We start from the raw sequence: 24,791 nt of genomic DNA, 5'->3' as shown, positions 1-24,791 counted from the left end.
ACTCTAGAGACAGAGGCTAAGCCTCTGGGAGTTCAACCTGGTCGACACAGAGTTTCTGGCCAGCCAGGGATAGATACATAGTAAAACCTGTCTTTATAAAAACAAAAACCAACAACAACAAAAACGGACGAAGTAGAGAATTGCTGCCATGGGGTCAAGGAGACCTCTCAGAGGAAGTGACAGGAGGTGACATTGAAGTGACAAAGGAAGGGGAGTGCAAAGGTGGGAGTGGAACCAGCCGAGTGTTTTGATGGTGGAAGAGGATGGGGGGTGGGCAGGTGAGACAGGAAGGCAGGCTTGGAATTGAGTTCCGAATGTCACCACCAGCCTGGGTGGGGTCAAGCAAGGAGTACTTAAAGTTGCTTACGGTGTAGCTACGTGATGAGAAAGAACGTGAGGTCCACTAAACTCATCTATTTCTTCCCTTATGTTTTTGACATTTCCCACTAAGAATTTTCTAAAAAGTTCTGTTGGTCTTCAATAAAAATGCGTGTCACCATTGCCGAAAATAGATAGCCATGATGATAGCATGGGCATCTGAGGGCCCATGGTCCCACCATCCGGTCGCGCGTGCCTCAGTAGTGGCCCGTGCCCCGAACCTGCGCCGATTCAGTCTTCAGCATGGTGGCTAGGGAAGCTGGGAACGGGACTCCAACCAGGGACCAGTCCCGCCAACCCACGCATCCCGAACCCGAGCTGACCCGTTTGCCATCCAGCGGTTCAACCCCACCCGCTCACATTTCTGAGGAACTCGGGCCCGCGCCGGCTCCGCCCCCGCCTGCTACCAGGGCTCCGATTGGCCAGGCGGCCCTCGAGAGGGCGTGACCAAGGAGTTGGAACCCAGAGACGTGGGCGGCGCCGCGCTTGGTGAGCCGGAGCGGTGACCGTAAGCGGACCGGCTGTGCTGGGTGCGCGGATCTCCGCGGGAGGTAAGCTAGCTACCGCACCGGGAAGCGCTCCCCTTCCGCCCGCAGGGGGGCGGGTCGAGGTGGCCGCGGGGATCGACGTCCCGGGATTCCACTGGAGCAGAGGGTGCTCGCTGCTTGCTGACTTGTAGGGGCTCCTTGGAAAGCGGTTGACAACGGGGACTCGAGGGCCACGGAGTCCCCGAGCTGTGCGGGAGCTCTGAGCCGGGGGGAGGGTCCTCCACAGAATCTCTGCTCGCACCTTGTCCTACCGGGAGTCATTACTTGGCCCGAGACGCCTTGGGGTGGGAAGGACGGTTCTCACTGCCCTCTGATTTGGCATCCTAAAGAGTTTGAGTTGGCAACTCTTCATACAGGAAGTTACTGCGGTGGGACGGGACAGGACTTTCTTAGGGAACACCTGAAGTGCAGAAGCCCCGTCGCCAGGCCTCAAGGTAGGAGGGGGGAAAAGGGCAGTTCCGAGTCACTCTGGAACGGGCGCCCACGCCTAGAGGGCGCAGGCCTTGGAATTTGAACAGAGTTGGTATCAGATTCCACGGGGCTAGAGCCCACGGAGGAGGGACGATCAGTGTTGGGGTCAAGATCCCAGTGGTTTATGGACGCTGAAGCGCCTCACTTACTGTGCGTCCTGCCCACGTCAGCCCTCAGAACTGCCTACACTGACCAGGCCAGTTGCCTGAGCACTGGAACCTGGCCAACCCAGCCGCGCCAAGGGAGGAGGGGTTTGGCTTCGTGACCTGCGGGGTGGGACAGGCCACCCTGTGTGTCTGTAGTAAAAGAAGACACAAAGGTTGGGCAGTAGAAAAAACTACACACTCTGGAGTTTAAGAACTTCTGATTCTGGGTGTGTTGGGGGGGGGGGTGTTGTTTATTTTGTTTAATGTGGAAAAGGGCACGCCTTTCAAGACTCATTCTCTCCTTTTCACCAAGTGAGTTCCTGGGATGGGATTCAGTCAGTCTTGGCTACAAACACCCTTACCCTTTGAGCCGTTTTGCCCAGCTAGGTTTTGTTTTGGTTTTTGAGATAAGATCTCTTGGTGTAGCCCAGAATGACTTAGAACACTATCCTCCTGCCTCATCTTCTCAAGTGCTGAATTACAGGTGTGCACCCCAGGCCAAAGTTTTTCTTCTTTGCTTCAGAGCTTATTTGGAAACTTGGCCACTCGCCGAGGTTCTAGGGAGGTGGCTGTGAAGCGGCTTGGTGCTTCCTCCAGGGGCGTGTTTGTGGGGGACTGAGTTAGATCAACCATGCTGTGTGCTTAACGTTGTCCCTAAGGAGCAGCAGGTTCTGAGAAAGTGGCACCTATAGGTTCATTTTACTTATTCTGTTTTCCTGGAGGAGGATTCCCGAAAAATCTCAGTGACTCAGTACCCTTGCAATAACGCTGGCCTGTGGGCCGGCAAGATGACCCTACCTGCCCCTGTGACCTGGACCTCTTACCCCTCCCCATGCCTCCCTCCTTCCAGGACCGAGACCTCTCTTAGCGGCTGTACCACAGCGGGCAACGGGACCTGATGGCTATGGTCGGGACAGATGTGGTTGTCGGTATCCATGAGTAAGGTGCCTTGTGCATCATACACAGGTCAAGGGTCAAAAAACCTTTTCTACAAGCGGCCAGAGCGTAAATATATTTTAGATTGTGTTAGTCTGAATGTATTTCACTAAGGTCGCATTTAGGAAGGCTGGCAGTGGGCCAGATCGGGTCCTGGTTGTAGATCACATTTCCTCCTTGGCTCTCATCACTCACGTGTTTCTTAGTGATGGGCATCTGGGTTGCTTCTGCCTCTTGGCTTTCGTGGACACACACAAGAATATAGATATTCCTTCCAGTCCCTTTGGAGATAGAACCATAGTGGGAAATGTGGGTGAATGATAATTCTGTTTTTAATGGGGGGGGCACTTCAGGTTGCTTTCCATCGTAGTTGTGTCATTTTTTTTCTCAAGATGTATTTGTTTTTTTTTTGTTTTTTTGGTTTTTCGAGACAGGGTTTCTCTGTGGTTTTGTAGCCTGTCCTGGAACTAGCTCTTGTAGACCAGGCTGGTCTCGAACTCACAGAGATCCGCCTGCCTCTGCCTCCCAAGTGCTGGGATTAAAGGCGTGCGCCACCACCGCCCGGCTCAAGATGTATTTGTGTATTTTATGAGTGTGTCTGTGTTTGTGCACCACACGCATGCAGATCCCTTGGAACTAAAGTTCCAAGTGGCTGTGAGCCACCTAATGTAGGTGTCGAAAGCTGAACCTGGGTCCCTACAAGAGTGTCGGGAAGCACCCAGCCTATAGCTAGAGCGTTTTCCATTTCCAGCAGCAGGGTGCACACCTCTTCTCCTTCTCCCACGCTGGGAGCCTTCCAATGGGTATGAGGTCTCCTGTTTTTACTTGCAAGTGGGTTTCTTGAACAGTTTGGGATGTTGTGTGGTTTCTGCACACGTGACATTCTGTTGTGTGCGCCATCCTAAGGCTGCTCACCTCGGTCCATCAAGTGGTCCTCCTGTTGGTTCATTTATCCATCCCGGGAGGAGACCCTGTTTTGTTTTGTTTTGTTTAAAGATTTATTTTTATTTTTATTCATGTGTGTGTGACTGAATGCCACATGTGTGTGAATGCCTCAGAGGCCAGAAGAGTGTGTCAGATCTCTGGAGCTGCAGTTACAGGCAATTGTGAGCCAGGCACCCACTGTGATTACTAGGATCCAAATTCTGTCCTCAGGAAGAGCAGAAGAGCAGAAAGTGCTCTTAACTGCTGAACCATCGCTCCAGCCCAAAACTCTGTGTCTTATTATTCCCTCTGCTCCTAAGTGTTCCAGTTGTCTCTGCTACCCAGAAGCCACTGCACTGTTGCGTCTACTACCCCTGAGCCGTTCTGGCCTCTCCACAGTGAAATGTTATCCACATCGATCCTCAGCGCAGTGCCTGGTGGCCATGGAGGTAGCATGCTGGCACATTAAGGAACACAGTGTAGGTTTGTCAGATCGTCCCTCAGCCAAGAACTGGTGATCAGGTGGCAGAATGACTTGGGGTTGCAAAGTTTGTTGCCAAGATCAGCAAACTAAAAATAGTCATTACATCAGGTGGTGTGGGCAGCTGTGTGTGTGTGTATGTGTCACACAGACACACACATGCAGCTCGGGGACTGGCTGTGTATGTCTCAGCAGACCTTTGCATGTGGTAAGAGGTCAAATCACTCCTGCTTCCTCCCAGCAAGTAAGACCTGGGTCTCACAGGGAGGTTCATACATGTGGCACAGTTTTAAGAATTGTCGAGGGAGCCATTATCAAGAAGAGGCTACCATTCTGCTGGAGCTAAGGAGTGAGTAGAGACAACAGAAGGTTATGTGCAGTAACTAGACAGGAAAAAAACAGGGTTTTTGATGTTTTTGGGGGTGTGTCTGTATTAAGGAGGAAGATTGATATCTGACTGGTGTCTCCTCAATTGCTGTCTACTTTGGTTTTCTAATGATTTATTTTACTTTTAATTATAGGTGTAGGTATCTTAGTTAGGGTGTCTATTGCTGTGACAAAACACTGTGACCAAAAGGAAAGTTGAGAAGGAAAGGGTTCATTTGGCTTCCACTTCCACAGCACTGTTCATCACTGAGGGAAGCCAAGGCAGGAACTCAAACAGGGCAGGAACCTGGAGGCAGGAGCTGATGCAGAGACCATGGAGGGGTGCTGCTTACTGGCTTGCTTGACTGGCTTGCACAGCCTGCTTTCTTTTAGAACCCAGGACCACCAGGGAAGGGGTGTCACCACCCACAATGAGCTGGACCCTTCCACATCAATCACTAAGAAAATGCCACCTTGCCGGGCGGTGGTGGCGCACGCCTTTAATCCCAGCACTTGGGAGGCAGAGGCAGAGATAAAGTTGCCCTGGGCTTAGATCATACCCAGCACATGGCCCCCAGGATGGCCATGGCAACCTTAGGCCACCCAGAACAGTTAGATATCTTGGGGCATATGAGAGATCACAGAGTCTGTGAACGGTTTGTATTCCATTCATATTGTCCAACACACAGTGTTTAGCACGTGGACTCCCACTCTCCTGATCACGACTGTCCCAGATCAGCGGAGGGGAGTTGGAGGGTCACTGTTCCAGCTTCCGTGCTCCTGATGCATGCCTGAGGTGTGCTCTCCTTCCAAGGCTCCTCAGACCACTGAGTCTCTTACTTCTTGCAATTAGTCAACTCCCCATGGCTGTCTTCCCACCACCATCTACCTTCCACATACCTCCTGCAGGAGAGTCCCCTTCACCCACCCCACCCCCAATCATTTCTTCCACTCCTTGTGTCAGGTTGGCCTCTGGAGCATTCAGTTTCTGTGCCAGGCAGGCTGGGTAAGCTTGTGAGGCACAGTGGGATAATAGGTTTGTCTGGTTTGGTGGGTGAGTGAGGTGCCGTGGGGGGCATGAGCAGTGTGGCTCTGACTTCATGGTCAAGCTGATGGCCTCCCTATCTGCCTCCTACAGCCTAGCTATTGAGAAGATGGTGGACCACTTGGCAAACACAGAGATCAACAGCCAGCGGATCGCAGCAGTGGAGAGCTGTTTCGGGGCGTCGGGGCAGCCGCTGGCCCTGCCGGGCCGTGTGCTCCTGGGCGAGGGTGTGCTGACCAAGGAGTGCCGCAAGAAGGCCAAGCCACGCATCTTCTTCCTCTTCAATGACATCCTGGTGTACGGCAGTATTGTGCTTAGCAAACGCAAGTACCGCAGCCAGCATATTATCCCCCTGGAAGAGGTAACATTGGAGACGCTGCCAGAGACCCTGCAGGCCAAGAACCGCTGGATGATCAAGACAGCCAAGAAGTCCTTTGTGGTGTCGGCGGCCTCCACCACGGAGCGCCAGGAGTGGATCAGCCACATCGAAGAGTGTGTACGGAGGCAGCTGTTGGCCACGGGCCGCCAGCCCACCACTGAGCACGCAGCGCCATGGATCCCTGACAAGGCCACGGACATCTGCATGCGTTGCACACAGACACGCTTCTCGGCACTCACCCGGCGTCACCACTGCCGCAAATGTGGGTTTGTGGTATGTGCTGAGTGTTCCAAGGAGCGTTTCCTGCTGCCGCGTCTCTCCCCGAAACCCCTCCGTGTCTGCAGCCTCTGCTACCGAGAGCTAGCTGCGCAGAAGCGGAGCGAGGAGGCCAAAGAGAGGTACGGGGACTCTCCAGGACAGCCAACCCACCTAGGCGGCGCCGTCTGCGGGGCGTCCAGTGGCGATGACGATGACTCCGATGAGGACAGAGAAGGTGACTGGCCCAGCCAGGTGGAGTTCTACGCTTCTGGTGTCTCCTGGTCAGCCTTCCACAGTTGACCCTCACCTTCAGTGTCTGCATCAAGCCAGTCCACTGCCCAGGGCTCCAAGAGTGCAGGTCCTGAACTCTGACTTTTGCTGGGACCCCTGCCCATGGTAGTAGAGGGCATGTGACAGGTGGCTGTTCCGGAGCCATTACCAGTGCCTTTCTGCTAGCCAGCAACCTCCTACCCTCTTCTACTTCTGGTCAGATAAGGCCCAGAATAATGGAGCCCTTGGTGACCAGGCTACAGCTACAGCCCTTGGGGTTAGACCAGGCCAGGTGTCCCAAGCATTAAAAGACCACGGTTGAAGAGAGCAAAGGGAAGACCAAACCAGAGCTGGGGTCCACTCCACTCTGAAGCTTGAGCTTCAGACCCCATTCCCACCTCTGCCTCTTAACACACACAGCCATGCCAGAGCAGGAGGTCTGTACACTTTCCACCATGCGGATAGCACCACCTGGCCACCAGGTCCTGCCAAGATAGACCCCAGATGCACTGTGTGTGTGCCCTCTGGGCCGAGGTGAGCTGCACCCTGAGCTTCCCCCAACCCAGGGCCACCCATCAAGGTCTCATCTGGTGCCTGTTTGTCCTGCCCCCATCTCTATCTGCAGTCAGTAGAAGTGATGTCTTTCCTTAGGACTCTGGTTTCAAGGACAGAAACCCTATCCAGACTGACTCACCAATAAAAAACAAAAAAAGCCAAACAAACAAATCTTGATTGCTAATTCTAAGAGTACCCAAGCTTCAGACGCTGCTCAACCGAGGGACTAGGGACAACCATCACTGATACTGACACACTGGGCATCCCTGGAAATGCCTCCCACCCAGTGAGACATTCATGCCACACTGTGTCTGGCTGCCCAAGAACAAAGCCCCATTCTGTTATTCTGATAGCCAGCCTGCCTGCCTGCCTTCCTTTTCTTTTGAGACAGGGACTTGCTATGTAGGGCTGATTCAAACTTGAGATCCTCTGGCCTCAGCCTCCCCGGTGCTGGGATTACCAGCGTGTACCACTACACCTGGTTTATTGAGATGAGCTACCTAATGGGTGGTAAAGGAAACTAGGTATTTGTCTGGCTCAGCCTGATCCTTCTGGAATGAAAAGACTCGCCTGTGTAGTCTCTGGCTCAGCCCCAGCAGACAGTGCCTGTGATTTGGAGAGCGAGCCACTAACTTTGTGTGTAGACGAGAGAGCTTCACAGGGCCCTTCGGAAGCCATCTTTAAAGCTCTGCATGGCAATTCATGCCTGTGATTCCAGGGCTCAAAGAGCCAGGATTATGAGTCTGAGGCCAGCCCCAGCTACCTAAAAACCCTGTCTTGGGAAACCATGCTTTCCCCGACTACTTATGACTTAGTGCCTGACTGTCCCTGAATGGAGTCCCTGTGTGTAGAGTGTGCTCACTGTCGGCTGTATGTGGGACTTTGGAGCTAAGAAAGCTTCCTCCAACTCTAGTACAGCGAATCCCTGCTATCAGCAATCTCCCTTCCCCCAGTACAATATTATCTTTGTTCATGTTCTGATTCTGTAGGTTAGGTTCAGATTCCAAAGCCTGCAGTTGACGGACGTGGTCACTCTTCAAAGAATGCTGGGGGGATAGACTATGAAGCACCCAGGAGCTGCCTGTGACACCCCCCACCCCCGTCATGGCAGTGACAGCTGGGAATAACTGGGGATGTGTTTGTTTGCAGTGACAGCTGGGAAGGACTGGGGATGTGTTTGCAGTGACAGACTGGGAATAACTGGGGATGTGTTTGCAGTGACAGCTGGGAAGGACTGGGGATGTGTTTGCAGTGACAGCTGGGAAGGACTGGGGATGTGTTTGTTTGCAGTGACAGCTGGGAAGGACTGGGGATGTGTTTGTTTGCAGTGACAGCTGGGAAGGACTGGGGATGTGTTTGCAGTGACAGCTGGGAAGGACTGGGGATGTGTTTGCAGTGACAGCTGGGAAGGACTGGGGATGTGTTTGTTTGCAGTGACAGCTGGGAAGGACTGGGGATGTGTTTGTTTGCAGTGACAGCTGGGAAGGATTGGGGATGTGTTTGTTTGCAGTGACAGCTGGGAAGGATTGGGGATGTGTTTGCAGTGACCGACTGGGAAGGATTGGGGATGTGTTTGCAGTGACAGCTGGGAAGGACTGGGGATGTGTTTGTTTGCAGTGACAGCTGGGAAGGACTGGGGATGTGCTTGTTTGCAGCCCTTTCACTTTGTGGCCTCTGTCAGCCACGCAGACTGGTTCAGGCTGCTTCTCCTGTTTGGGCACAGGGCCAGGCAGGTTCCTAGGTGAAGAGCAGCTTCCTGAAGCTAGACCTGGTGTCTTCTCAGAAGTCCAGACGAGGCAGCCCCATTTCTTCCACCCATGGCTGGTGACTCACAAACCTCACTCATTCCCTTGGAACTTTCCTTTCCTGGAAACCCTCAGAGTATCCCCCACTGCTGAAGCGTACAGGGGAACAAACTACAGAAATGAAGGCCTTGAAATAAGATGTGTAAGGAAACAAAATGCTGAGCCTGTATGGAAGAGGAGACCTGTGCCCTGGTCGCTATAGCCGTCATTGTTGTATAGGCTCCTCAGCAAACAAAACATCTGGGGGTGACCCTGTTCAGTCTGGGTGGTCAGCATATACTTGGGTACCATGATTATCCTACCGATAGTCACAACAGCCGATAAGGAGCTAGCCTGGGTGTCCATCAGCACATGAACAGATAAAGATAATGTCATGTACACTGGAGATCTATCCAGACACTAAGGAGAAGGACATTGTGTCATTTGTGGAGAAATGGATGGAACTGGAGATTGCCATGTGAAACCAAACAAGCCAGACTCAAAGATCATATGTTTTCTCTCACAGGCAGTGAATTAAATTTTTAAGAAAAAGATATGAATGTAGAAGGTACTATTTAAGAAGAAAAAGGGACCAGGGAGGGGGCAAGAGAGAGAAACCGTGAATATGATCAAAGTGTTTGATAAGGATGTGTAAATGTAACAAAACAAAAGGGGAAAAAAAGCTAGCATGTGCCCATAGAACGGAGCCTGGGAAGTGAAGGAACCGTCGGGGAGATCGTCCTCAGTCCCTTGCTGAGGCACCATGGTCAGCCAGGCTGGGATCCAGGCTTGCAAGCATGCTATTGAAGCTGATCTCAGCTAAGGTGCTGAATCAAGGCTATAACTGCTGACCTTTGCCCCTGGCCGCCGGCCTACCCAGGAACTCAGGGGTTCTCAGACTGGACTTAAGCACTTCAGCTCTTTGCCAGTGTCTTATTTACCCAGTACTGAACTGAAGGCCAACAGGATCTGAGAGCTATGTCTGATGGGTTGGGGCCAGGCTCTGTTCACAAGGCCTGGCAAGGGCTCAGGAACCCACTGTCCTGCCAGCTGAGTCTCCCTGGAATGTGTCCTCCCAGCTGTGTGAATACTGTCCCTGCCAGGAACATGTGATCCTCTGGCAGCATTTGGTCCTTGGGAGGGGGTCTGCCTTGCTCGTCCTGGAAATCGAGAGAGGGAGGGAGAGAGAGAGAGAGAGAGAGAGAGAGAGAGAGAGAGAGAGAGAGAGAGAGAGAGAGAGAGAGAGAGAAGGAGCTCTGAGACCAGGATCCTGCAGCGTGGGAACTTGCGCCTCAGCATTGTCTGAGGCAGCTGTGCAGAGTCCAGCCCGATGGAGTTCTGAGGCAGGCGTAAGGTTGCAGCTGGGGCCCAGTGCGTCAGGGACAGGCTGCTCTTGCAGTTCAATGGGGTCCAATCTTTGCACAGGATTCAGATACCAGGAGAGGCCGTGCAAGTGACAAGGTTAGGGATCCTAGCCTGTGCACTGGCCATGGGACTTCTGGGTGGCACATTTTCTCAAGGGAGAACTTTGTCACTCACAGAGAACTAATGACATCCAAGTGTAGTCTGCCCAGGTGGGGAGGAGGGCAGGGGATCCCAGGCCCCCAGAAATGTTGTCCCTGTGATGAGGGTGAATGCTGGTGCCTGCTTAGTAAGGTCTATCTGTGCTTGATGCCGAGACAAAGGGAGGTCACACAAAGTCTTCTTGAGGCTCAAAGAGGATGGCCTAAAAGGCTTCCTGGGAAAGGAAGCATTTGTTGGCACCTCAGAATGAGGGGCCTCAGCAGGCTTTCTCTTGGTATCGATGAGGACTGGGATACCGATTCTTAGCTATTCTGTTAAATTTTCTTTTTAAAATTTCTTTAAATTAAAAAACATGGTTGGGCATAGTGGCACATACCTTTAATCCAAGCACTTGGGAAGCAGAGGTAGGTGGATCTCTGAGTTCAAGGCCAGCCTGGTCTATAGAACAAGTTCTAAAACAGTCAGCCAGGGCTAATCGGAGAAACCCTGTCTCCTTGACACGAGTTAGAGTCATCAGAGAGGAAGGAGCCTCAGCTGAGGAAATGCCTCGACGAGATCCAGCTGTAAGGCATTTTCTCAATTAGGGATCAGTGCAGGAGGCCCAGCCCATAGTGAGTGGTGCCATCCCTGGGCTGCTGGTCCTGGGTTCCCTGGCAGGCTGAGCAAGCCATGGGAAGCAAACCAGTAAGCATCACCCCTCCATGGCCTCTGCATCAGGTCCCTGCCTTGTTTGAGTTCCTGTCCTGACTTCCTTCCGTGATGAACAGCAAAGTGGAAGTATAAACCAAATTAACGCTTTCCTCCCCAACTTGCTTTTTGGTCGTGGTGTTTCATCGCAGCAATAGAAACCCTAAATAAGACACCCTGTCTCGAAGAAAAATTTTAAAAGATAAAAAGTATTACATTTGTTTGTGTAGACGTGGGTGGCATGTGCCCTATGGAGGTCAGAGGGCAGCTTGCAGAAGTCAGTTCTCTCTCTCTGCTTATGTAGGCACCAGCAGACTTTCATGAGACTTAAACAGATAATGATTTTCCATATGACCCCAAAAGCAAAAATAGACAGGGGCTACAGTCAACTGAAGAGACTCAAAAGAGTGAACAGTCTGGCAGCAGAAAGAAAGAACAAACAGGTGTTGAGACAGGATCTCACTTTAGCCTTAGTTGGCTTGAGATTTACTCTGTAGACCAGGCTGGCATTGAACTCACAGAGACCCGCCTGCCTCTGCCCCCTGAGTCATGGGGTGGCACTGCCAGTTTGTGAGTTTAAGGCCAGCCTGGGCTGCATAATGAGACTCTGCCTCAGATAAACAACAACAAAAGAAAATTCAAGATAGTTGTAAAATTGGGCAAATAGGCACTTTTCAAAAGAAGTAATGAAATATATATTATACATTTTTATTTATATATTTTTTCCTATATATAAATACATTTATAATCATATTAATTATATATAATTAATATATATTAATACTTAGTATGATTAGCCATCAGGGATATATAAATCAAAACTTCATTGACCTGTCATTTCACCCCAATTAGGATGTTTACTATTTAAAAAGTAAAAAAACCTACTGTAAGGCTGTGGGTAAAAGGACCCACCCGCAATGTTGACAGGGCAAGTGGACTAGACCAGCCATCCTATAACAGTGTGAGCAGGCCCTCAGCTGGATGGAAGATCCAACACTTGAGCCAGCTCTCCCACCTCAGGGTCTCATTTGAAGAAAGTGACACCAGAAAGGTGCCACACACCATGGATGGGCTTGACCCTAAGGTTCCAATAGCTAATTGACGCACAGGGTCCCAGATGCAGGGCAAGTTCTTCCTGACACCCACTGTGAGTTGCCCTCAGGCTGGGGCCAAAGTGCCCACCATGCCATAGAAGTTTCTGGAAAGATTGCATCTGTCCCGCTGATTGGCTGAGGCTCTGCAACCTAAGTGGACACCTGACTGCCACTCTGGCCTCTCCCTTGCCTCTCAGCCCTGCTGGAGGAATTCGGATCACCCTCTGGGACTGGGACCCTATAAGCATGATTCAAAGGCTGACCCAGTTCTCAGGTCAGAACCTGAAGTCTTGGGACAGGTACAAAACAAGGCCAGCCACTTCCTCTTGACCTGCTTGTTCCTGAGGCCTCCAGGATGTGACCTACCCAGACAGGGGCTGTGGGGAGAGGCAGTACTGTCGCTAGGTGTGGGGAACATTTCACAAGGTAGATCATCGAGTTCTGGCCACCCCCAAGCTTAAGCCTCAGCCCTTGCCACTGTCTGCAGAGGCTCCCACTTGTGAAAGCCCACATCCTCGTTGTATATGCTCTGCCTCCATCCAAGCAGTGTCGCTCGGAACTGTGTTCAGAGGGCAAAAGAAGGGGGCTGGAGCGGAACCAGTCTGCCAGTCAGCCTCAGCTTCCCAGAGCTGCTTTCTGGCTGCCCACCACTCCCCTCCTCAAGCCAGAATGTTCAGCCTTGCAGCATAGATACCACCTCCGCTCTGCAGCCTGGGTGATGGGCGTGTCTGTCTACATTTCCCTGCGCTGGCTCCCCCACCTTTCCACAAAGTATCCCATTTGGTACCCTGTGAAGTGCTGAGCAATCACACAGATGATTCCTTTGAAGGCATTGGTACCTCGGCTAGCTTCTGGGGCATTGTGGGGAAATGTGGTACTTTGAATGAGAGTGGTCCCCATAGGCGAATATTTTGATTTGATTTGACTTGTTTTCTTTTTAAAGACAGGGTTTCTCTGTGTAGCCTTGGCTGTGCTGGAACTCGCTCTGTAGACCAGGCTGGCCTCAGACTCAGAGATCCGTCTGCCTCTGCCTCTGGAGCGCTGGGATTGAAGGTGTCTGCACCACCACTGCTTCACAGCACAGGGCTCATATATTCTGAATGCTTTAGTCACCAGGGAGTGGAACTTGTATGGGAAGGATTAGGAGGTGTGGCCTTGTTGGAGGAGGTGTCACTGAGGGTGGGCTTTGAGGTTTCAAAAGCCCATGCCACCAGACCCAGCCCACCCCTTCCTCTCCCCAACCCTCCTGCCACCGAACTCTGAAACTATAAGAAAGCCTCCAATGAAATGTTTTTCTCTTATAAGTTGCCTTCATCATGATGTCTCCTCATAGCAACAGAAGAATAACCAAGACAGCTCTCAAAACGTGACCTCATCCCCACCTACCGGTCCTACCTCTGTCAACACCTGCAGTGGGCAATCTAGTCAGACACTCCTGCATCTCCCAGCTCCGCCCTTGTTTCTGCCTCTTCCCTCACCCTTCCAGCGACATCCTATCTGTGGATGCCCTGGGGGCCAGGACCCTGTGGCTACCCCAGTACTCGGGGAAATATGCATAGGAGTGGGGTCTGTACACTGCAGTGCCCAAAGAGCTCCCTTTCGCTGAGTGGGAGTCCTTCCAGCAAGAACGCAGGGGTGAACGTGGGCCAGGCTGTGTAGGTGCAGTCCAGATCCTAGAGGAGAGGAATTCTGTACACAGACACTTCTCACATTCTATCTCTCCTCCAGCTCGGCCCTCCGGACTCACCAGTCTGTTTCCTTCCTGCTCTCAGACTGTCTCACAGCATATGATTCCCTTGGGTCATCACGGATGGGTGCCAGGAGATCTTCAGTTGTGGAGGCTGAACTTAGGGCCTCGGGCATGCTAGTCAAGTGCTCTCTCACTAACCTCTGGGCCCTCACTGGAGGATTCTAGGCAGGTGTTCTGCCACTGACAGACGCATGGACCCTACCCATCGCTGGTGGACTCTAGGCAAGTGGTCTACGGCTAAGCCATGCCCCCAGCTCCTCGCTGTTGGAGTCTAGGCAAGGTCCGTCACCAAGTCATGTCACCAGTCCCTTGACAGTGGATCCAATGCAAGCTGTACTGCAGAGTCATGCTACCAAACCTTCACTGCTGAACTCTCAGGTTCTCCTACTGAATGGCACCCTCAGTCACTCACTGAGTAGATTCTAGGCAGGACCTCTGTCAGAGCCCCCCACCCCAACACACACACACACACACACACACACACAACCTCTCCAGACAGCTCTTGCCCAGGAAAAGAATGAAACCACCTGTAACCCCCAGGCTTCCTCTCACCCTTCTTCATCCTCAGGGTTAGGTAACCAAGGCTAGGGACTTAACCCCCACCTGACGCTCAAGACAGGATAGACTGAGACCCGGGCTGCCTTCTGTCTTCCCAAGCCCCTCTTTTCTCCTGCTGTCTCCCAGTCCAGCTTCCCAGGCCAACATAAAGGCAGCACAGGGATGGAGGTGGGGGGTGGCAGGGGTGGACCACAGAGTCAGACAGTTCTGGGCAAAAACAAGTGGAAATTTCAGTCACTGGAGCTGCGTGGAGATTCTGGAAGATGTCTGATTCCAGTGAGCAGGTCTTCCAGAGTCCCCTTCATGCACAAAGTGGCTTCAAGCTGGCAGGGAGTGAACCTGGCACCGGAACCAGTCATCCACCGTGCAGGAGTCTGCCAAGGGTGACATTCCCTCTGTATGGTCGTGTTTACCGTAGCTCCCAGCTGTTCACAGTAATACCATGGAAACTTCATGAAGTTTGTAAATCGTCAAAATCCTGAATACACCCAATGGCTGTTCCTGGGTTCCAAAGAGCAGCAAAGCCTTCTGGGGGTTCCCACTCCTACCCTCAAGGAGCGAAGTCCTTGACCTTTTTCAGCTCTGAGCCGATCATCCACTTGCTGACCTGTGGGAGTTCCTGGATGTCTCCTGGAGTCAGTCCAGTGAAAGAATGAGAAATAGAGCCTCATAGCAGGAGTGATCTCAGGGAAGGCAGCTAAGCAAGTGCCCTGTCCTGTACGGCCTTGTCGTCCCAGGGGGCTGAAGGGCACAGGGTACACAGGAGGAGCAAGTGTGAGGCCCCCTCTTACTCATTTCTACACTCTTAACTAGAAACATTCCCTGCCCACAGCCCCTGCTCAGCTGCTGGGAGTGAGAGTGTGCAACAGGGTGGAGGCGCCCGTGAACGTCAGTCCTCTTCAGAAGATCACTCCTTCCTCCCTGAGCCTTTCAGTTTGTCATGGATGACCTCACCCATGTCCTGGCTCTAGAAATAGCCTTCTAACTTAAGTCTTGACAACCAGAACAGTCCCCAGTCTGCAGGAGCCAAGCTCACCTCTCCTACCTGTGTCAGGGAGCCGTGATCCTGAGGTCACGTCAACAGGGGTCACCGTGATTCTTGGGAGAGTCTCAGAAAACAAGTGAGTTGGGGTCTCAGGGTCTAGATTCACCTCTCTGTCTCTGTCTGTCTGTCTGTCTGTCTGTCTGTCTCTCTCTCTCTCTCTCTCTCTCTCCTGCGTATGGGTGTTTGTACCATTTGCTTGCCTGGTTCCCATGGAAGTCAAAAACGGGCATTAAATCCCTGGAAAGTGGATTGACAGCCGACTGTGAGCTACCATGTGGTTTCTGGGATTTGAACCTGAGACCTCTGGAAGATCATTTAGTGCTCTTAACCACTAAGCCATCTCTCCAGCCCTTTGCAGAGTTCCGTTGAGAAAGAAATCAACAATGAACAGCTCAAGGCAGAAAGACGGTAACAGGGTGTCCAAACCACAATGGACACAGAGAGCCCTTTATTCTAGTCACAAACAAGCCAGGCTGTTTGCCTCCGGAACCAATTTCCATGAGTCACAGCCCAGGAAGAAACACAGTTCAGATACAAACTGTCTTGGGGGTACAAAGGCCTTCTAGCCCTCTTCAACATAGAAAAATATTGATGCAGGAAGACCTTTGGGCAGACCCACCATGGCACAGCAGCCTGAGCCCTCCTGTCAGTCACAGAGCCTGAGCCGTCCTGACAGTCAGAGTCTGAGCCCTCCTGTCAGTCAGAGCCTGAGCCCTCCAGTCAGTCACAGAGCCTGAGCCCTCCTGTCGGTCAGTCTGGGCACACCTGTACTGTGTACACTGATTCCACAGAGGTGGAGCAGGAGGGGGAAATCTGTGTCTCCAGAGAAGTCCTAGGAAGAACTAGCAGGAAGCCTGATACAGAGCAGAAGATGGTCAGTCTATCCCACTGTTCCCCTTTCTCCCCACTTCCTCCATCTTTCTTTTTCCTTCCTTAAAAGTTTGTTTCTTTATTTTTTGGTGTCTCTAGGCATTGAGCCTAGGCCTGTGCCTATACTAGAGCATAGAGCAGCTCTTTACCACTGAGCCATGCCCCAGCCTCCTTCATTTGTGCATGCATGCAGAGAGAGAGAGAGAGAGAGAGAGAGAGAGAGAGAGAGAGAGAGAGAGAGACTGGGTCGTACTCAATAGCCCAGGCTGGCCTGGTCCTCAGTGGACTTGGAGTTGTTTTTTTGTTTCTGTTCTCTTTGCAGTGCTGGAGACGGAACCCAGCGTCTTACACGTGTAAGGCAAGTGAGCATGGTACCACTCGGCTACATTCCCAGCCTTCTTTCTACTTTATTTTAAGACAGGGCTCAGTAAGTACCCTGGGATAGAAATGAACTCACTCTGTAGTCCAGGCAAGCTTCAAACTTGTGATCTCTTGTCTCAGCCTCCTGAGGAACGGAGATTCCAAGTCTGAACAACTCCATTTAATTCCCCCACTCCCCCATTTCTCTTTTAACTGCTATAGAACATCCCTCTAGTGAAGCACATACATTTTCTTAATGATTTTTTTTTATTATTTTTAATTATGAGGTAAGGAGCATATACACATGAGTGGAGTTGAGGACATCAGATCCCCTGAGTTGGAGTTCTGAGCTGCCTGACATGAGTGCTGGGAACTGAACCCAGGTCCTCTAGAGCTGTATGTTCTCTGTCTCTGTGTGTGTGTGTGTGTCTCTGTCTCTCTGTCTCTCTCTCTGTTTCTCTCTGTGTGTCTCTCTGTCTCTCTCTGTTTCTCTTTGTGTGTGTGTCTCTCTCTGTCTCTCTCTGTCTCTCTCTCTCTGTCTCTCTCTCTCTCTCTCTCAGAAGGGTCTGGATGACCTGGAACTCACTATGTAAACTAGACTAGCCTTGAACTTACAAAACATCCTCTTGCCTCTACCTCCCAAGTGTTGAGATTAAATGCATGAAACACCACACCTAGCTATAATATACACTCTTAGCTACATAGCTATCTTTCTAGTCCTAAACACAACTATTTGTTTTGTTTTTGTTTCTTGAAGCAGGGTCTCATTGTATAGCCATGGCTGGTCTGGAACTTACTATGTAGACCAGGCTGGCCTCAAACTCACAGAAATCCACCTGCCTCCCCCTCCTGAATGCTAGAATTAAAAGCATGCATACCACGTACCTGGAAATTGAGTGTCTATCATGCAAGGGAGGCAAGGTAGCAAGCAGCAGGCATGGAGCAAGGGACAGGAAGCTGAGAGGTCACATCTTAACCACAAGCATGCAGCAGAGGGAGCAAACCGGAAGTAGGGTGAAGCTACTTACTCTCAAAACTGGCCCCCCAGTGACATACTGCCTCCAGCAAGGTCGCACACCTCCTAAACCTCCCCAGACAGCACCACCGCCTGGGGACATGTTCAGATGCTGAGCCTATGCTAGGCATTTATCATTCAACCACCACACCACAGGATTGGAGTCCTTTGCCCAGTGACCATCCTGGTTGTATTTGGAACTCTGGCCTTGGACCTTGGGCTGTGACGGTCTGCTTTCCTTCCTTCACTAGGAGGAACTGACTCCCCCATGGGTATCTGAGTCCAAGATCATGCTGGGGCCAGAGGCCTGCCTCCAAAGGGACAATGAATGTTCAGAAGATACTGAAGCCACAGGAAAGGGAAGCAGGTCACCTCCTGTCTTTTTCATCTTTTGTTTGTTCGTTCAACAAAAACATGCTGGGTGCCTCCGAGAACTGGGGCTACAGCTGTGAAGGAAACAGGCTGATCTCTCTCCTGAAGCTCGCTGGAGCAGGCAGAGAGACAGGAAACAAGTTAGAAGCCTGTTACCGAAGGAATCCAGGGAATTTCACCCCCATACAAGTGTGTACCCTGGGGATCAGTATAAAGTAAAGGCCCCTGGCGAGCAGGAGATACTGTGGGAGGCTTCCCGGGATGCTCCCTCAACTGGATAAAAAACTTCAGGTCACCTCCAGAGCTCCAGTGAATAAACACCACACACATACACACACACACACACACACACGCACACACACGCACTCATGCATGCATACACACATGCACACATGCACACAGATAAGAGGAAGAGACAGCCTGGACCAATTGTCAGCTATGGTTCTTCTCCCAGCGTTCGGTTTCCAGAGAGTTGATCACTGACTGTTGCTTGCTCTCATTTCCACGGCCTCCCAAGTTCACTCCCATCTCTGAGCCTCCATGAAGAAAGACACAGAGGAATCTGCCCCACACTGGCTTTAGGCAAGCACGCTTCGGTGACTGCCCCTGTTGCCCATGTCAATCTCTTTCCAGTTCATTCCAGTGAGCCCTGTGTCGGGCAGAAGCGTTCTGCCTTCGCCTTCCCTACAGTCCCGTGTCTCCTGCATCTTCTCCAGTGTTAGGAAGATTCCTGCAAAGAGGGGCCGTGATGTCTGTAAAGCACATGCCCAAACATATGAATTCAGCCTTGCTACTGTGCTTTATAGCTTGCTAACTTCAAGAGATTATCTTAATATTCTTCCCCTGGACACAAATCCTTTCATTGGGGGAGGGGCAATGTGCTTGTTAGTGTCTATCAACTTGACCCAAGCTTGACTGAGGAACATGGCCTCCATCAGATTGGCCTACAGGCATGTCTGTGGAGACATTCTTCTAATTTAAGATTGATGTGGGAGGGCCCAGCCCTCAGTGGGTAGTATCATCCCTAGAAAGATGTTTCTGGATTGGATGAGAAAGCAAGCTAAGTGAGCCATGGGAGGGGTGTGTGGGGTGGAGACAAGTCGGTAAGCATCATCCGTGCACACCCCCTGTATCAGCTATGTGAGTTCCTACCTAGCTTCTCCTCGTGATGGACTGTAAATTCTACCCAGCAGTAAAAAGCCTTTCTTTCTCAGGTTGCTTCTGGTCATGGTGTTTATCACGGCAATCCGGAAGCTAACTGGGGCAGGCAGGCACAATACCACAGTACCACATAGACAGAAGCTAACTCCTACGGGAAAACTACCAGACAGGGAGGGAGATACTGCAGCTATGGTCGGTTTCAGGTGGAGGAGCTGTCAGAGGTAAATGGGCAAGTTCCCAGAAAAGGAGTTGTCCTAAATACCCTCCAGAGTGTGCTGCAGGAGACAGCCCCTACCCCAGAGGGACCGTGACTGGGTCCTGAAGGAGGAAGGCATCAGGAGAGATGCAGCTTCACATCGGAGACCTCATGATGGGGCCTAAGAGGAAATGCATCAGGAGAGAGCCAGCCTCCATATATAGCAAGACGGGGAGGCTGAAGGCCTTGTCAGATCCCCCAAATTAAAGGGGTTCTTACGGATTTTCAGGGAGGATGGGGACTTCCCTATTGTGTGACTTGGCCTGGCCTAGCCTTTGTGCTACAGGAGGCAGGTGAAAGCATCAGGTTATCTTGTGGTTGCAAGGAGGAGGGGCTGAGCTTGCCCGCCACAGCCATTTACTGGAATTCCCCCTGTCCTCTGCCTCACGAGCAACCCTCCCCTCCAGGGAAGTTTGCCCAAAAAGTGTTCTCCAGGCCCCTTGTATTAGTCACTTTTCTGTTTGTCTGTTCATCACGTGGTCCCCGTGGAGGTCGGAACCTTCGATTCCCAGCAGCAACACAGCAGCTCACAACTGCCTGTAAATCCAGTTCTGGGGACTCCTAGTCCTTATGATGGCTCATGTGCAAATGCCACCCCCACCACACACACATGCACACACACACTTAAAAATAGTAATTTTGTTTCTATCCATCTTTTGAACTTGTAGGGGTTTATTGTTTTATTTTGTTTCTGTCTTTTTGGCTGCATGAGTGAGGAGGCTAATGAATATTTGTGTGCAAGCTTCTGTGTGGACATGTGTTTTCAATGATCTTGGGGACAGGCCTAAAAGTGGAGTTACTTGGCAAGTCTGTGTTTAAGGTTTTGAAACTGTCAAACTGCTTTTCCAAAGGGCTGGACCATTTGGCATTCCCTCCAAAACAGAAGGAAGGTTCTAATTCTTTCCAATCTCGTTGACACTTCTTTCGATTTTTATTTTACCCATTCTTGTAGGGCAGAAATTGAATCTTCTCATGGTTTTGAAGATTTTTGTAATTACATGTTTGCACATGTGTCTGTATGTAAGTGTGTACATGTCTGTGTGTGTGTGTGTACCTGTGAGTGCAGTGCCTATAGAGGCCAGAAGAGGGCATTAGATCTCCTGAAATTGGAGTTACAATAGGTTGTGAGCTGCCAGAATGTCCTCTGTGAAAGAAACACTCTTTAAAAAAAAAAAAAAACAATCTTTTTTTTTATTTTACATACCAATCCCAGTTTCCCCCTCCCTCCTGTCCTCCTGCTCCCCCAACCTTCTTTCCACCCCACCTCTCCCCCATCCACTCCTCAGAGGCATCTGGGGAACCTGCATAGGACAGAACTAGACCCTCTGAATGTGGGTGGCAATTTTGTGGCTTAGACAGTCTATGATGCTGTTGGCAGTGGGATCAGGATTTATCCCTAGTGCATGAACTGGCTTTTTGGAGCCCAGTTCCTATGGATGGATACCTTGTTCAGCCTAGATACGGGGGGAGGACCTTGATCCTACCTCAGTGTGATGTAGGAGCCAACACTCTTAACTGCTGAGCCACCTCTCTAGTCCCTCCTTGTTGCGGTGATGAATAGGGCAGAACTCACCTCACATGCTCACTGCCCACTTACTTTAAATGAAAGGATTTTTATTTTATTATTTTGTATTATGAGTGTTTTACCTGCATGCTTGTTTGTGCACCGTGTGCATACAGTGCCCTTGGAGGATAGAAGAAGGTGTTGGATCCCCTGGGACTGGAGTTACAGATGGCAGTAAGCAGCCATGTGGGTGCTGGGAAAGGACCCAGGTTCTCTGAAGAACAGCCAATATTCTTAACCACTGAGCCATATCTCCAGCCTCCTTAATGCCCATTTTAAACGGCATTGTCTTTTTATTGGCATATGAGAATTTTTTATACATTCTGGATATTAGTTCCTTATCAGAAGATTTATAATTTCTCCAATCCTGTGATTTACTTATTCACTTTATTGGTGGTCTTTGAAACACAAAAGTTTTCAATTTTTTTTTTTTTTTTTTTTTTTTTTGAGACAGGGTTTCTCTGTGTAGCCCTAGCTGCCCTGGAACTAACTCTGTAGACCAGGCTGGCCTTTAACTCAAGAGATCTGCCTCTGCCTCCCAAGTGCTGGGATTAAAGGTGTGCACCACCACCGCCCAGCAAGTTTTCAATTTTGATGCCCACTTATTTAGACTGGAGAGGTGGCTCAGTGGTTAGGAGCACTGGCTGCTCTTCCAGAGGTCCTGAGTTCAATTCCCAACAACCACATAGTGGCTCAAAACCATCTGTAATGAGACCTGGTGTCCTCAACTGGACCTGCAGGTGTACATGCAGGCAGAACACTGTATACATAATAAATAAATAAATTAATAAATTAAATAAATAAATAAATAAATAAATAAATAAATAAATAAATAAATAAATAAATAGAAAAAAGAATGTGGTGCTAGAACCCAGTCTCTGCTCAGGCCATAGTGTCTACAGCAGCCTCCCCACCCCCCTTTCACAGGCAGAGACAAGGTCTGTGAGTTCCTAGCTAACAGACTCCCCAGGGTCAGGACCTCTCACCTGAGCAGTAAATTTATATCAAAACAATATATACTGTTCTCCACAGTCTTTCCTACCGCCTGCCTGGAAATCACAGAGCTTGTAGTAGGTTTTTATTGTGAAATCCCATCCCCAGAGCTACTTCTCCCACTGCTACCACATGAACTCTGATACCCACACCATGTTGTGAGTATCTGTCTCCCCTGCTGAGGTCAGAGTCCCTGATTTTTATGTTTTTAAAATTGTGTGTGTGTGTGTGTGTATGTGGTGTGCGTGCACTCATGTATCACAGTGTGTGGAGAGGTCAGAGGACAATTTGCAGGAGCCAGTTCTTCAACCATGTGAATTCTAGGTATAAAACTCAGGTCACCAGGCTTAGCAGCAAGCACCTTTAGGCACCGAGCCATCTCAGTGGCTCACTATTCTTACTTTTTTTTAAAAAAAAAAAATGCAGTTATGCTGGGTATGGTGGTCCACACTGTTAATCCCAGAATATCGGAGGCAGAAGCAGGAGGATTTCTGTGAGTTCAAGGCCATCTTGAATTGTATAGTAAGTTCCAAGCCAACCACGGTTGTTGACAGAAGTTTCTGTCCCGCCTGGTCCTACAGCCAGAGCTAACCTCCAGGCTGTGATTCACCTAGCCAAGCCAGAACCCAGCCTTCTGAGGCACCATTTCTCATGCCGGCCTCAAAAGTCTCTTCTAGCTAATGAAGCCACTTATCTCCTCCCAGCAAACTGGAGACACCAGACAGACCCAGGATAAGATATAACCTGACATTTTTTTAATCGCCATATGTTGATTGCTTATAATAGAGAAACATCCGGTTTTGTATGCAGAAAAAAAGTGTTCTGCTCTAGGCTTATTAAAACCTCAGAAAGTCCTCAAGTCCTCTGCACCCCAGCTCATAAACCAGACTCCGCTGTGGTGGCATCCTGGGTTTTGAACGGTGACCACGAGAGGGCGCCGCGATCTGAGCTGCAGAAGTTGCGCGGCTCACCGCTAGATGGCGCCTCATAATCTCCGCTGAGTAGTAGCAGCCAGCTCTAAGCCTCCCTGCCTGCCTCCTCTCCTGGCCATGGGGTCTTGGTCCTGCATCCTTGGCCATAGGACCTCTGCCCTGCATTTTTAACGATAGGACCGTTGTCCTGCATCCTTAGCCATAGTGCCTTCGCCCTGCATCGCTCCCCGCGCGCTTCCTTCCAGACTCTGGCTGCATCTCCAAACACAGAATCAAAGTCAAGTCTAGCTGAAAATACACCATCTGCCTGTGAATAAAATCTCTCTGGCGCTGTCACGTCAGCACCCGACGCAGGTTAATAACCAGCCTCCAAGCAGATGGCCGCTTTTTATAATTACCGGGTCCCTGCCTCGGCTTGTTCCCCTTTGCCTCCTCCCCAGCGGGAGCAGGTGGGTGTCACACCCCCACGTGTGCCCTGCCACCTGCTGCCAGTGGTAACACAGCCCTGCAGGGAGCCCCTTCTCCCCAGGGAGGCCTGGACCCAGATTAAACAGATAGTCGGTTTGCCGGAGAGGATGCAACAAGACCTGCACGCCAAACCCTGGGGGGATAAATTAATAAGAAATTTTGATTGAACAACACATACTTTGAAATCCAGTCATTTCACTCTGGGAGAATCTGTCATAATCCAAAGACTATCAAAATGCAAATTACAGAGATAGTAACATAAGCATATTCACCGCAGTGCTCTGATGTAAGAAGATAAGAACTTGCCTACTAAGATAAGAACTGTACCATGCTATGATATAAAGGGTACCGTATAACCACTGCAATGTTTCCAAGGAGTTTGAAATTACCTTAAAAATATGAAATTGGGGAGAAATGGCTCAGTAGGGAGAGCCCTCGGTGCTCTTCCAAAGGACTCAGCTTCAGTTTCCGGCACTCATACGGTGGTTCACAGCTGCCCATAATTCAAGTACCAGGAAATCTGATGCCCTCTTCTGGCATATGTCGACATCAGGCATGCTTGTAGCATGCAATCATACATGTCGGCAAAAAAAAAATACATGTACAAATGAATATATACATTTTTAAAAGGAATATGAAGTTGGTGGTGCATGCCACTGAGGCAGAAGTAATACACTTTTCTAGATTTTTCTAAGTTTTCAGCAAAAATCATTGACAAATAAAAGGAAATGAGTGGTCTCTAAGAACTGTCTCAAAATACAGAGTTAAAGATGGGCATGGCGGCACATACCTGTGATCTTAGTATTTAGGTGGCTGAGGCAGGAGGATCATGAGTTTGAGGACAGCCCCTAACTACACAATGAGGCCCTGTCTCAAAAATAACCGCAAAGTAAACCAAATCAAACCAACCAAATCAAGGCAAACCCAGCAGAGCTGAGCACAGCCAAAACAGCTATGAGTGGACTTTCTGAGTCAGTCCATACAGCTTTCTGTCACAGTTAGCGTCCTCTGGCTCACTAGTAGTTTTGTGCCGGTCAGCTATTAGCTATTCAAAATAAAGTTTAACAAAAAAGATACAGGGCTACAGAACAAAAATGGAGAAGCCATCACCAGGGACGGAGAAGCCACCACCAGGGAAATCCAGGAAAACACTTCCCACTCCTGGAAAAAAGGACGGTGGAAGGTGGGTGCCCTGCTGGTCCCAATGTCACTGAGTCACAGCAGGACTGGCTGTCAAGGTGCCCTCACTTGAGGGCTGCTCCATCCAATACAAATCCCCAGGCCTCCTGGTTCCCCAAGCCTGGCACACAGTGGGACCTCATGCAGGAGTATGGAAGGGTGGATCCAACTGCCTAACTGATGGAATTCTATTACAACCCTGACGTTTCTAAATGCATGAATGTAAGCAGTTGCAGAACTGGACATACCATTCAAAATGGGGCCCACGCACCTTGGAGGCTGAGGCGGGAGGATTGTTGAGTCCCACAGCCTGGACTCAAACTAACAAAACAAAGTAAAAAGGAAAGTATCCCCTAACCTGACTCACTGAACAAAAATCCTGTGGTTTCATTGCCACCCGATGTCTTCACTGCTCCACTAAG

The 24,791-nt window shown here is 50.3% G+C and overlaps 1 protein-coding gene across 2 annotated transcripts; it reads left to right on the top strand.

Moving 5' to 3' along the window:
* Positions 1–862: 862 nt before the first annotated feature.
* Positions 863–7,197, top strand: Plekhf1 (pleckstrin homology and FYVE domain containing 1). 2 transcript variants are annotated; one of them, XM_057761676.1, is made up of 3 exons: positions 912–929; positions 1,283–1,360; positions 5,389–7,197. In XM_057761676.1, the coding sequence occupies exon 3, from the start codon at positions 5,405–5,407 to the stop codon at positions 6,230–6,232; it is 828 nt and encodes a 275-aa protein (XP_057617659.1). In that variant the 5' UTR covers positions 912–929; positions 1,283–1,360; positions 5,389–5,404; the 3' UTR covers positions 6,233–7,197. The 2 variants fall into 2 exon arrangements, with proteins under 2 accessions (XP_057617658.1, XP_057617659.1); XM_057761675.1 differs by lacking the exon at positions 1,283–1,360 and having other exon boundaries at positions 863–929.
* The last annotated feature ends 17,594 nt before the right edge of the window (positions 7,198–24,791 follow it).

The sequence above is a fragment of the Chionomys nivalis genome, chromosome 2 (assembly GCF_950005125.1).
Source record: "Chionomys nivalis chromosome 2, mChiNiv1.1, whole genome shotgun sequence".
NCBI lineage: Eukaryota > Metazoa > Chordata > Mammalia > Rodentia > Cricetidae > Chionomys > Chionomys nivalis.
Note: the sequence above shows the minus strand (reverse complement) of the source record. Positions and strands in the feature narration are given on the sequence as shown.

What these genes read in the sequence shown, in the direction of transcription:
- Plekhf1 (XM_057761675.1), top strand. Translation starts at nt 5,405, where the DNA reads ATGGTGGACCACTTGGCAAACACAGAGATCAACAGCCAGCGGATCGCA.